A 12435-nucleotide genomic window follows, 5' to 3' on the forward strand; every position below is an offset into this window, starting at 1 on the left:
ATTAGGTCTTTGCTACACATTAACAATGAGCCACAGAAATGTTGATCAGTGTTAGTGCTAGCTTGAGCATGGAGCAGTCACATGTTCAGGCCAGCAGGGGCCTGGAAGAGTGAAAGGTAAAAATACACTTCCCCCTCCTATTCTGGACTCCCCGCTGACCCCTACCCCGCTTACTTGTGGCTGCCTGTGCTGCCCATCCCAGGGGAGCAGGCAGGGAAAGCCTGCCTGCCCAGCCCCTGCCACCATGGCTGGGCTGATGCTCCTCGCCAGACTGAACCTGATCCATAGAACAACAGCAGTGGCAGCAGTGGTGAGGCAGGCACGTTAACCCTTCTCTGCCTGCTCGCCTGGGATAGACAGCATGGGCAGCCACAAAGTGGGACTGGCGGGGTATACCAGGATCTGGGATGCTAGGGAGAGTGGGGGGCAGGAGACCCAATCAGGACAGCGGTGGGGTGGGGGAGCAGGTGGGATGTGTATACAAAGGTATAGCCTAGAGTCTAGGGATTCCAATTGCCATCCTATCCTTTTAGCAAGGGCACCATTTACCTTTGTGCCTTGCAGTAGAGAAATTGTTTTCATAGATTCACAGATGTTTGGGTCAAAAGGGACCTCGTAGATCACTGAGTCTGACCTCCTGCCCTGGGCAGGAAAGAGCACTGGGGTTAGATGACCCCAGGCAGGTGCATGTCTAGCCTCCTCTTAAAGACCCCCAACGTGGGTAGGGGAGAGCACCAAATCTGCTCTCCATCAATTTATGGCCATTGTTCCTAGTTACTCTAAGGGGTGCCGTGGTAAACAGAGCACTCTTTTCTATTCTCTCTTTCCTTCCACTAAGCTAAAAAAGAACCAATAAAAGTACTTAAGCACTACATCTCCAACACTGTCAAACCAATATAATATTTCACAGCCTCTAATGGGGACGAACACAAAGAAACTGAAAGACAGTTTAAAGAAACAATTAATAAAGAATAATAAAGCAATAGTATGATCAGTAGGTGTGAGTATTATAATAAGACCTTTTGTTTTGCATTTTGGTTGAGACAAGAGAAGGCTCTTCAGATAATTCCTTTGTTCTGCTTTCTTTTTCGTTTTCATGGAACTCTGGAACACCCTAGCTGTATGTATATTTTATTCCCTTTTGTTTCTGCTGTCCACATGGCAAAATACCACAAAGTATTTCCTATGATTGAATTTCACAGGTATATTTTCATAATGATTGCATAATAAATACAATACTTTTACATTACACTTTCCATGAGCAAGAACAAATGACAGAAAAAGCAATTCTAATTTTTTAATTAAATCTGTGCAACAGACAAGCAAAATATCTCATTAGCAAATCACAGGTTATAGAAAGCAATGACAAATAAGACTATGTAATATAAATATAGCTGATGATCTGTTATAGTCATTGGAGGGGAGGTAACAAATAGCTTCAACAAATCAAAACCAATCAAACTAAAATGGTTTGCTGTGGATCATTTGACTATACTTTGTACACAACGAAAAGAACAAACATGTCAATAGATTTGGTTAAATATAAAATTAGAAAGTTAGCTTACTTCTCTAATGAGCTTTTTTCTAATCTTTCCTTCTCTTTCTTTTGCCGCTCTTTGTGCTTCTTTACTCGAATTTCCCACAAGCCTCTTACGGCAGAGAAGTCAAATATTATCACCTGATGCCCCATATTGCTGACATTAAGCTTCTCCTGCAAGAACAAATGATCATTAAAACTTCATCATGAGAAGGGAAGAAAGAATGAACACAAGTAATGAAATGTACTGGTCCAGTTCCTTACATTTTAGTTGGAAAAAAAATAAACAAAGTAATAAGAAATATTAACTCTTGCCTATACAACATCTATACAACTCTGTTTTGGGATTTATACCAGTCTCCTGTCACTGTATTACCTGAGCACGTGTTAACAAGAGTTAAAAGATTATTTGACTTCATGGAGTCTCCTGCACTTATCCCTTTTCAGAGTAAAAAATCTGTCCTTTACCCCCAAATATGAACCCAATTAAGTGTCTTCCAACAAAAGGAACTTTGAGATGGTTTTTATCAATAATCATTATCATCATTTATATTTATAAAATGCATATAAATCCTGAATGATCCTAAAGCATTTAATATACTTGGATTCCCTTTCTATTAACTTTAATGCATGCAACAAATTCTATTTCAGGTGAATAGACCCATTCCAATCAATGAAATTACTTCTATGGGTCAAGGCTTATCATGGGAAGGAGAGTTAAAGCAGTGGTATCTGGGACAGCAGCAATTTGAACTGGGAAAGAGCAGTTTATGCCAGGACTGCTCCACCTAGGGCTCCGGGTAGCGGCAGCAGCAGCAGGAGGGGCTGGCTGGGAAACAAGGGTGCTGAAAGTGTGGAGCTGTGTGGCTAGGCAGCAGGCAAGATCCTAGCCTCCAACTAGCTGGGCTGGTTGGGAAAAATTTACACCCATGGTCAGCATCTACATGTGTGTTTAATCACAGTAAATTAGAAGATTGAACTGTCCCCAACATTATTATTTTACTGTGGCTTAAATTAGCATACTGAACCCTAATAGCATCGCACATGTAGACAGTAGTATTTTACTCCTGTGCTAATTAGTCTATTCCACAGTAAAGTGCATGTGTAGATGCAGCTACTGAGTGCTATTCCAATCCCCTTCCTCTGCCTGAACTTCTGCTCTGTTTTCTGCTTCCTGTCCTGTGCTCCCTGCTCAATCCGCTGCTCTGCTTCCTGCTCTATCTGCAGCTGTGATCCCCGTTTTCTCCCCAGTCTGCTGTGTGTCACACACCAAAACTGCCTGTGCCACTTGTAGCACATGTGCCACAGGTTGGCTAACTTTGGGTTAAAAGGTCAGTCTCTAATACCCAGAAATATCTTAATCTATTGCTGAGGTACAAATACGAATTTGTGAAATGTAGCAATTGTTTAGTAGAATACAGCAATACCTTTGAACAGATTGAGACTTCATTTTGGAAAAATATTTAGTCATGTGCTTACCCTGATGAATTTGAGCTGAAGTCAGGAAGCATGCTGTATTAGATTATAACTACAGAAACAGTCAGTTATTATCTGCAGCCTTTTCCTGGTGAAGTCAGTGGCACACTTCCCATTGCCTTTAACAGGAACTGTGTTGGAACCTGGACATGAGTGTTAACACTTCAAACCTTGCAAAAAAGCACTGTGGGATATTTAATGACCACAAGGGGGTGAAGACCTTGGTTTTACATCTTATTAAACAGACAGTACATCCAAGAGCATAGTGCCTCTTAGCACTGTTCTGGCGCACTAGGTCAGTACTGTCAAAGAAGGAAGCAAACTGCCTACTAAATCACTAACACAAGTAGAGCCATAAATCTGGGTAAAACTAGTAAAACTATTCACTCTTGCTTGGAGTCATTGCTGGAGATGTAATCATCCTGACTTGATTTTTATCATGAAATGCAGCTAATCTATCTATGGAGGGCTTTTGTTATGCTTACTTGTTCATAAAATGGTTCACTGAGCCAATATGAGGCAATCTTATAAAACTGAAATCTGAAAGCCTTTTAAAAATAATTGCTTCCACCAAGATAAAAACTGCTGTTTCTTCCCCTTTTTTAAGTTCACTTGAGATTTCATTAGATGCCACTTTTATTACACTGTTCGTTAGTAAAATAAAAAAAAAAGACTTGAGCTGTCAATTGGCTGTTGAAAAAATAACTAGCCCTTTATCTCAGTAAGTATTTTCAAGCTTTTGGTGATTAATTTTCCCCAACTTCTGACTCTCACCATTGTTTCCAAGTCTCCAATTTTTCCTTGGGGGCCACTTACTATTTGTCCTTCAGTTAGAACTCTTAGGGGAAATGTTCCCTGCCTCCTATTTTTCCATTTATTTGTGCTTTTTCTTAATATTTTTTCCTCTTAACCTACAAAATCTCTCTCTGATAGAAAACGTATAAAATACAATAATCAGTGGTTTATCAAGTGAAATATCCTGGTCTGCCCTGCTAAAACTATTAGGAATTATCAGTATGTATTCTGAAAGGATATATCCCTGTTCACACTCCTTACTTGTTATGCCAGTAACAGATGTCCTACATACTACTATGAAAATGAAGGACACTCTTAATGCTAACATATGGATAGGTCAAATGTTTTCTATGCCAGTTTTTGGATGATTGTATGAACACCAGTTTTACTGATCATAAAGCAGCGTCTGTTGTTTATTTATATTTATGTGTGTTAACAGAAAAGCATCAAATAGTTCCCAGCATCTCTTCAACCAACTGCTGATAACAACAGAGTCAAAACCCCTTTAGTAGCAAAATAATGAAAACAATAGCCTTCCTTCTCTATGGAAAGTTTTGTCTATAATCAGATGCAATGCCTTAACACTTACTTGACTATCAATTTATAGTAGGCTGTTTGCTGCTTAAGAGACAATCTTTTCCTTTCCTGTACTAGTAGGGGGGCTGGACTAGGTTAAGGAGCTTCACTTGAGCAAGGTGGCAAGACTCATTACCTCCAGTGGCTGAGCAACAGCAGAGTCCTTCCAGAAAGTCTAATCTCTCTTAATGAGCCAAACTTTAAAGACTGTGGAAACTGTCACTTGAGCATGAAAATTTAAAATAGGAAGCATAGCTCCAGAGAGATCAAATAGTTCTACCTTCATTCACTCCCAAGCACTAAACTCTATGCTGGAAAAAGAAGTCTGTGGAGCATTAATTTATGCTCTGGAAAGTGCAGGAATGTATGGTACCAAGCACCCTCCTGCTTTGGGCCCCCTCAACTCACTTACTCCCAACAGTCATCCCCTTGGCCTCATTCCATCTGCACATACCTTCCTACATCACAAAATCAGAATTGATCATTACCTGGTTACAGTCTCAGCTCTCTACCCATCTCAGTACCTTCCTCATCCTCAGTATTTTCTCTTGTCCCTTCATCATGCAATTCATAGAGTCATAGGGTTAGATGAAACCTCGAGAGTGATCTAGTCCAGCTCCTTGACAAAATTTGTTAAAAACAACAAATTCTTCATTTCAGACAGACACGCCTCTTTGAAAAATCTCCAGTTATTTCCCAGCTTTCCTGGGCAGGTTGTTAAATTGTACCGCTGTTCTTACAGGCAGAATTTTTTTCCTAATTTCTTCCAAATCTGCTGCTTTGCTGCAGTTTAAACCTGATGTCACATGCCCTGCCCTTTGTGGCAGGGGAGAACAATCTTGAAATAATAATAACAATAATGAAAATATGTCTCATCTTGTGTGGGTTTTCACTGTTCTTTTCCCATTAAACCGAGGTCCTGGCCAGAGAAGCATATATTTGTCATACCTGCAAAATTTTACTTAATAACTGTATTGAGTTTGCAGCTGAATACCATCTTCCTTGGATGACATCTGCTTCTGAATTATATTGTAGATCATCAGTGTACCTTTCTCAGATGATGCATTGTTATAATGTTCATTCAGTCTTATGATGTATTAGTGAGATAGATCATGAAAGCAAGGCTTTTGGTACTATACCATAATGAAATCACAGTGCCTTCCAGGGAAGAAAGGGTTTAGGACCATAAAGGAAAAGTAAAGGCATGATTTACAATAGCATTACCTGCGGACAAAGCAGCTCTGTAGACAGGGTTCTTTGGTAGCTGATAATTTCATGCCCTATTATACCCCTACCCAGATAATTTAGTAGGTCTTAATCAATATCCTTAGATGTAACAAATTGTGTTAAATTCATCCCTGGTGCATCTCCATTGACTTCAGTAGAGTTAGTTCAGGAAAGAAGCTGACTCATTAAGTAAAATCCATGGTTGTTTTTCAAAACTTTATATAACCTTCTCCTGATTTTCAGGAGGACATTGAATGAGGACTGTACTTCAAAGAGATGTGCATGATTTTTAAATACTCAAGTTGAGACATCCTGTCAGCTCCAGTATAAAATTATGTAAGATTTTGAAAGTGCCATTATAAACATTTATTTACAAAATGATGTCATGTTTGCAGGCCATAGAAATTGAATTTCTGGGATTTTCATTCTTTCTGCTTTTGTTGTTTTCATATTTGTGTTCCAGATATAATAGGAATTAAATTAATCTTTTCTGTTTTGTTTTATTTTTCCTCTAGACATTTTTTAACTGAAGACAGCTGCAGTCCTTCTCATGGCCTACAATGGCCCTTCAAGCAACCTGCCACTGGGCGCATGTATGTGTGCGCCAGACTGCACAGCTGTTATTTGTTAAGCAAGTACTAAATAACTGATTAGTAACTGATATTACCGAGCAGTCTGGACACCGCACTGGTCTTTTCCCATACTACTGCACAGTAGCAACAAGCTGCTGCACAGTAGCACTGGCATCACAGTTCATGCCCACCAAAGCTATGATGCTGTAGCAACAAGCTACAGCAATGCAGCTCATCACTGTGTTGACATAATGCCTTGTGTAGATGTGCCCTCTGTTTCCCTTTTAGCTCCCAGAATCAGCCATTCACATCTAGAATCTCTAAACCAATATTCCCCTTCTTTTGGGGTGAAGCAGAGTTTCACAGTTCTTCTCCTTAGGGCTATGTTTCCAGGACCCATAGGCCCTATTAGGCCCCCTGTCCCCCACCTCCAAACCTGCTTTATGCCCCAATTCTGCCCAAGCTCCCCCCCCACCGTTAGTCCCCCAAGCTAGCCCCCAGTTTATTCAGAGGGGTAATAATTTGTGGCTGGAATATTTCAACAATCCATTAGTAGCCACCACAACCCCTTTTCAGTGCACCATTGAATGAATCAAGGAGAAAGTAACAACTTGGTCCCAGGAAGAAGAAAGTAGAGAGATATACTGTGCAACTGAAGGTCCTCTGAAGCGGTACACAGAAGAATGGAGAGATGTGTAAGCATATTTCTTACTCCTGTGATACGTGTGTACTCCAAGACACAATTAGACCCTACATAATTAAAGATTGGTATACCATGTTTTTTCTAAAGGACTAGCCAGCATAGCTTTCTTTGTGGTTAAAGTCAGAAATTAATCTCTTTGCATTTTTCAAACTGAATCCTAAACCCCTTAATCATAGAATCATAGAATAGAAAGTTAGGGTTGGAAGGGACCTCAGGAGGTCATCTAGTCCAACCCCTGCTCAAAGCAGGACCACCCCCAACTAGATCATCCCAGACAAAACTTCGTTTAGCTGGGTTTTGAAAACCTCCAAGGAAGGAGCTTCTACCACCTCTCTGGGTAACCTGTGCCAGTGTTTTACTACCTTCCTAGTGAGAAAATTCTTCCTAATATCTAACCTAACCTTTTCTTGCTGCAGCTTGAGACTGTTGCTTCTTGTTCTGTCATCTTCTACCACTGAAAACAATCTAGCTCCATCCTCTTTCGAACCCCCATTCAGGTAGTTGAAGACTGCTATTAAATCCCCCCTCAGTCTTCTCTTCTGTGGACTAAATAAGCCCTGTTCCCTCAATCTTTCCTCATAAGTCATGTCCCCAGCCCCCTCACCATTTTTGTTGCCCTCCTCTGAACTCTCTCCAATTTCTCCACATCCTTTCTGTAGTGAGGGGCCCAAAACTGAACACAGTACTCCAGATGTGCCCTCACTAGTGCTGAATAGAGGGGAGTAATCACTTCCCTTGACCTACTGGCAACACACCTACCAATACAGCCCAGTATGCCATTAGCCCTCTTGGCAACAAGGGTATACTGTTGGCTAATATTCAGCTTATTGTCCACTGTAACCCCCAGATCTTTTTCTGTAGAGCTGCTGCCCAGCCAGTCAGCCCCCAGCCTATACTGTGACATAGGATTGTTCTTTCCCAAGTCCTGAATTTGCTGAGGATGCACTCTATGCCATCTTTGAGGTCATTAAGGAAGACATTTAACAAAACCAGCCCCATGACCAACCCCTGGGGCACTCCACTTGATACCGGCTGCCAACTAGACATCGAGCCATTGATTACTACTCTCTGAGCCCGATGCTCAGACCTTACAGTCTTTTCATCCAGCCCATACTTCCTTAGCTTGCCTGTGAGAATGCTGTGGGAGACCGTATCAAAAGCCTTGCTAATATCAACATACACCACGTCCACCGGCTTCCCTGCATCCACAGAACCAATCACCTGTAATGAGTCAAATCACTTTTGAATCTTAGATGAATAATAAAATCCACATTATTAAAGTATACATTTATTTAAAAGATAGAGTTGATGTAAATGACTTAACTATATAAACCATTGGGTACCTGTACAGAAGTCAGGAAGCTGCTCCGATGCGCTGTAATTACAATTACAGTGCATTGGAGAGTGGCAATTAACACGCTCCAACCATCCTCCATATTTCATGCATCAGTGCTCCAAGAGCTACTCTAGTTAAAGTGCCTCCCCTCCACCACATGCCCTCAAAGCACATGTAAAAATACCCATTGTTTTTAAATCATGGCTAAAATAAAAAGAACACATCTTCTTTTAACTTATCCATTATACAGTAAATTAGTGCTATTTTAAGCATAAGTAAGAACAAAAACATTCAGATACTTGTATGTGCAAACTGGGCTTGACTCCCATATAATTTTCTAATTTGTCTATCCTCTCAGTACAATGTTTAAGTGACAGTTTTCATTAATCAGTTCATAGTCTAGTAAAAAATAACTAATCTCATAAACAAGATTCCCTTTATCACTATATTTTGCACATTCTGATTCTCAGACAGTTTTTTACAGGGTTATTCATTAATTAGGTCTTTAATTATGGATTAATTAGCAGTTGAATTACAGTATTCCTTACAGTTTCTCAACTCTTGTAACACTAATATGTTTGCCATCAAGCTTGATAAATGTTACAAATGTAAGGGAATTTATTTCAGTTCCATCCCCTGACACTTCAATGAACTGACAAATTATTCAAAGTGATATTTTCTTCTGCAATGCAACTGAGGAAACATCTTACTGTTTTTATATATGTAATTTCTTACTCTTACTTCATGAATTCTACTAAGGAGATGACTAGTTTTCATAAATATTGAGAGACACCTGGTATACTTGAAGCAGAGTATAGAAGGAAACAAAATAGAAAAATAAGGCTGAATATTTTAAGGATGATTTTATTATGGATACCTTAACTAAAATATATCTTTTGATTAAATAAAAAAAAACTTTAACATTAAGGCAACAGATGTCTCAGGTCTATTTTATGCCATCACTTTTTAACCAGAACACTGACTTAACCCCAAATTGCTTCAAGAGGATGGATCTTATTCTCAAGTCTGTCCATATTCTATTTAATGCAGGACCTAAGAATAGGCGTCACATTTTGGGGCCACCCAGAGTCCAATTTAGTCCCTTTTTAAAGGTTGCAACATCTTAAATTTTGTCCTAAGTTCCCCATGGCTCTACATTCATGGATAAGATTAACCCCGCTCTCTTTTCACCTTGCCCTGAGAGTGTAAAATAAAATGCCTATGTCAGACTTCTGAATCAGGCCTCATATCCTTTTTAGTTACTGTAACTGCAAAGGATACTTTAGATATCTGATTGAACATCATGGCAGCTGTTTGCTTTTAGCCAGCTCCTGGGCATTTAGATATTATGATGATAAAAATCAGCAAAAGCAACAAGAACAGACAGAATATATACGTTAGAGAGAGCTCTGCTCCAAATTACAGCAGATACAATACCTAAATTATGCCACTCAATCCCCTAGAGCCCACTGCATTACTTGAAATGAGGGTGGAATGGGTTCCACTAAAACCTCTGTTTTAGCTATAGCCTCCCCAAGAACACTCCCAATGTCTTGGGGGGTGAAGTGTAGTGTTGGCATGGTACTGACCATGTCAGTTTTATGCTGTCATAAGAGCTTCCCCAATAAGAGCAGCTTTCTTCCCTTCATGCTGTCTGAGAGGTTCAAAGGGGATGAAGCTATTGGTTAGGATTTGTCCCACTGATGAGATCAGTGATAGATAAGTGTTATCATTCATTAGTGATCTTCTCAGGAATGCTGTTAGCTGCTTCTGAGGTTCAGAGAACGTGGGCATGTCTACACATGATATTAACGCTATGCAATAAACTCTGCCACAGTTTGTACTGGAGTTTTTTGCTCCTGGGTGCAGCATTTACACATGCACCCAGGTCTGCAACACATTCAGCTGGGGCTATGCCACCCCGGCTCACAGGGAACCTGGGGTGTCAGCCTCCCAGCCCAGAGCTGCTCCAACCCAGCTCAATGTGCTGTGGAGAGGCTGGCTGAGGGACAAGTGTGCTACAGTGCAGGGCTAGCCAGCCCTGGTCATCAGCCCCAGTCATTATCCACACATGTGTTGCAGAAGAGTAAATATCCCCACTATAGGATAGGTATTGGTTGCAGACATATTGGTCTAAGGACATAGGCAGACAAGGTTCTTTGGGTAAATCAGATATACTCGTGTCAGGCAGTACTATCCTATGGCAGAGTTAATTAATTTACTCTGGCCTTATAACGCCACATGTATCACAGTGATGTTTTACTCTAGAGCTAATTAGGCAACACTGCAGTAAGCATCTTGTGTAGATGCATCCCCCATATTTGTGGGGTGGGGAAAAGCCTTTTAGCATAAAGTAATCAACAAGAGATGGACACGACATAAATAATAGTAGAAATAACAATAAAGACAACATTTGACTTGAAATTATATGTTTTGTTCACAAAGATTTAGCTGGTTAGATTTCCTCTACCTGTTTTAGATTAGCTCTAAGTGGCCTTCAGAGGCTGAAGTTTTATAACTCTTTTTAAATTCTACTCTAAATTTTGACAGACAACAAAGATAAATGACCAATCTCTCCAACAATTTTTTTTTTTGCTGAAAATCATTTTCACACCAACATATGTCCTTGAGATGTAATAGCAAGCGTTTATTACAATGGAGTCACAGAGTGAGCAGACAGCCAGTGTCTTACAAGCTTTCCTAATATATAAAAAAATACAACATATTGGGCTGAATTTGTCACAAGTGTAAATCTACTGAGGTCACTGGAATTATACTTGGGATGAGTTTAGCAACTATCTTTAAAGTATAGAACAGATATATCTCTTAGGATGTAATGCCCTGTATTTCCGTTATTTTTTCTCATATACATTGGCACATAAGTCTTTCATAGTTCAGCAGCACCAATGAAGACCTGATGACATCTTTTCACTCCTACTTCCCTCCCTGACCCCACATATCCAATGAAACTCAATAATCAACAAAATCACCACTTACCTATAACTAAAGAACACTAGAGTCCAGAGCTCCCACGTATAGACTATGGTTATTTAATTGGGGACTCTGAGGTTGTTTACAGCAGCAACATAATTCGTAGTGAGCCAAATCTGTTTGAAACCCACAACGTGACTAGCCTTCCAGATGTACTAATATGCTATATTTGTAAAGTGATAACATGATCTGTGGTCTGAGAGCAAAGACGTGCATGACAAATTATCTATACAGCATGACTCAGCAGTGTGAGATACAGCAGTGTTAACAGGACAGACTCTTATTTGCACTATGAAGAGAGTGATAAAGCTGATGTTATTGGGACCTATAACCTAGGATTATTTAAACCAAATACTGGGTGTATAGTTTCCACTACTATCAGTGCTTGAAAGTCAATATTTTTGTTGGTTATTATAATGCATATAGTGTCTATGGACCAGAAGCACATTGTTTCCATAGAAAAGAAAGAGACATAGAAAACCTTTGCAAAATTTAAGACAACTTGCAATCATCTCTCTATGTGAATTCATAGTGCCTTTATAAGTTTTACTAAACTGTAGTAAAAAACCATTTTGCTATGATTCTGGTTACAAAGTTATTTCAGAATGGTTGGTCTGAAAAAAAGCTTCTTTTTGCTAACAAAGCAAAAGATTTTGATTAAAGTCTTTCTAGTTCATATCTAAAGAGACTGAATGGTAAATTACAAAAGAGGGACAACCAAAATACAATCACTGAATTGTGGATTTCAGCATGAATAAGTTCAGATTCAAGTTCCTAGTATTAGGTCCACTCTTAGGCTAGGTACAGACATTACATTTACCATATGGTAAGCATGCAGAAAGCACTCTAGGGCCATAACCAAACAGATGTTCACTGCACATAGAGCACCTTAAAAATGGCAGATCCTAATATAAGATAACCATGGATGAATGTAGTTTAGTGCACTTTACCGAACCAGATCGCATTGCAACTCAAGTTAGGTTGCAGTCCCACAGCATCCCAAGATCCCACCACAGAGCAGTGTGGTAGCTTCATCCAGTACATGACTGGATAGGTGGTGGCAGCAGTGCTCACCCCCAGAGCTCCACAGCTTCACAAAAACAAGGGCTCCAGCCAGCCCCTGTCCTGATCAGCTGGTGAGCTCAGAGCTCACTGCTCACATGGAGCTTCAAGCTCAGAGCTCTCTGCATATACACAGCACAGCCAAGTGGGGGGAGGGGGC

The 12435-nt window shown here is 40.0% G+C and overlaps 1 protein-coding gene across 1 annotated transcript in view; it reads right to left on the reverse strand.

Moving 5' to 3' along the window:
• Positions 1 to 11323, reverse strand: part of LRRC2 (leucine rich repeat containing 2) — a 103059-nt gene extending 91736 nt beyond the window's left edge. The window contains exons 1-2 of the mRNA XM_090038574.1: positions 11220 to 11323; positions 1566 to 1711 (exon numbers count right to left, since the gene is read on the reverse strand). Of these exons, the coding sequence (XP_089894700.1) occupies positions 1566 to 1690 (125 nt within the window). The 5' untranslated portion in view covers positions 1691 to 1711; positions 11220 to 11323. The remainder of the gene's footprint in view (positions 1 to 1565; positions 1712 to 11219) is intronic.
• Between the last annotated feature and the right edge of the window lie 1112 nt (positions 11324 to 12435).

Source organism: Crocodylus siamensis, chromosome 3 (assembly GCF_052110815.1).
Source record: "Crocodylus siamensis isolate JL-2025a chromosome 3, ASM5211081v1, whole genome shotgun sequence".
NCBI lineage: Eukaryota > Metazoa > Chordata > Crocodylia > Crocodylidae > Crocodylus > Crocodylus siamensis.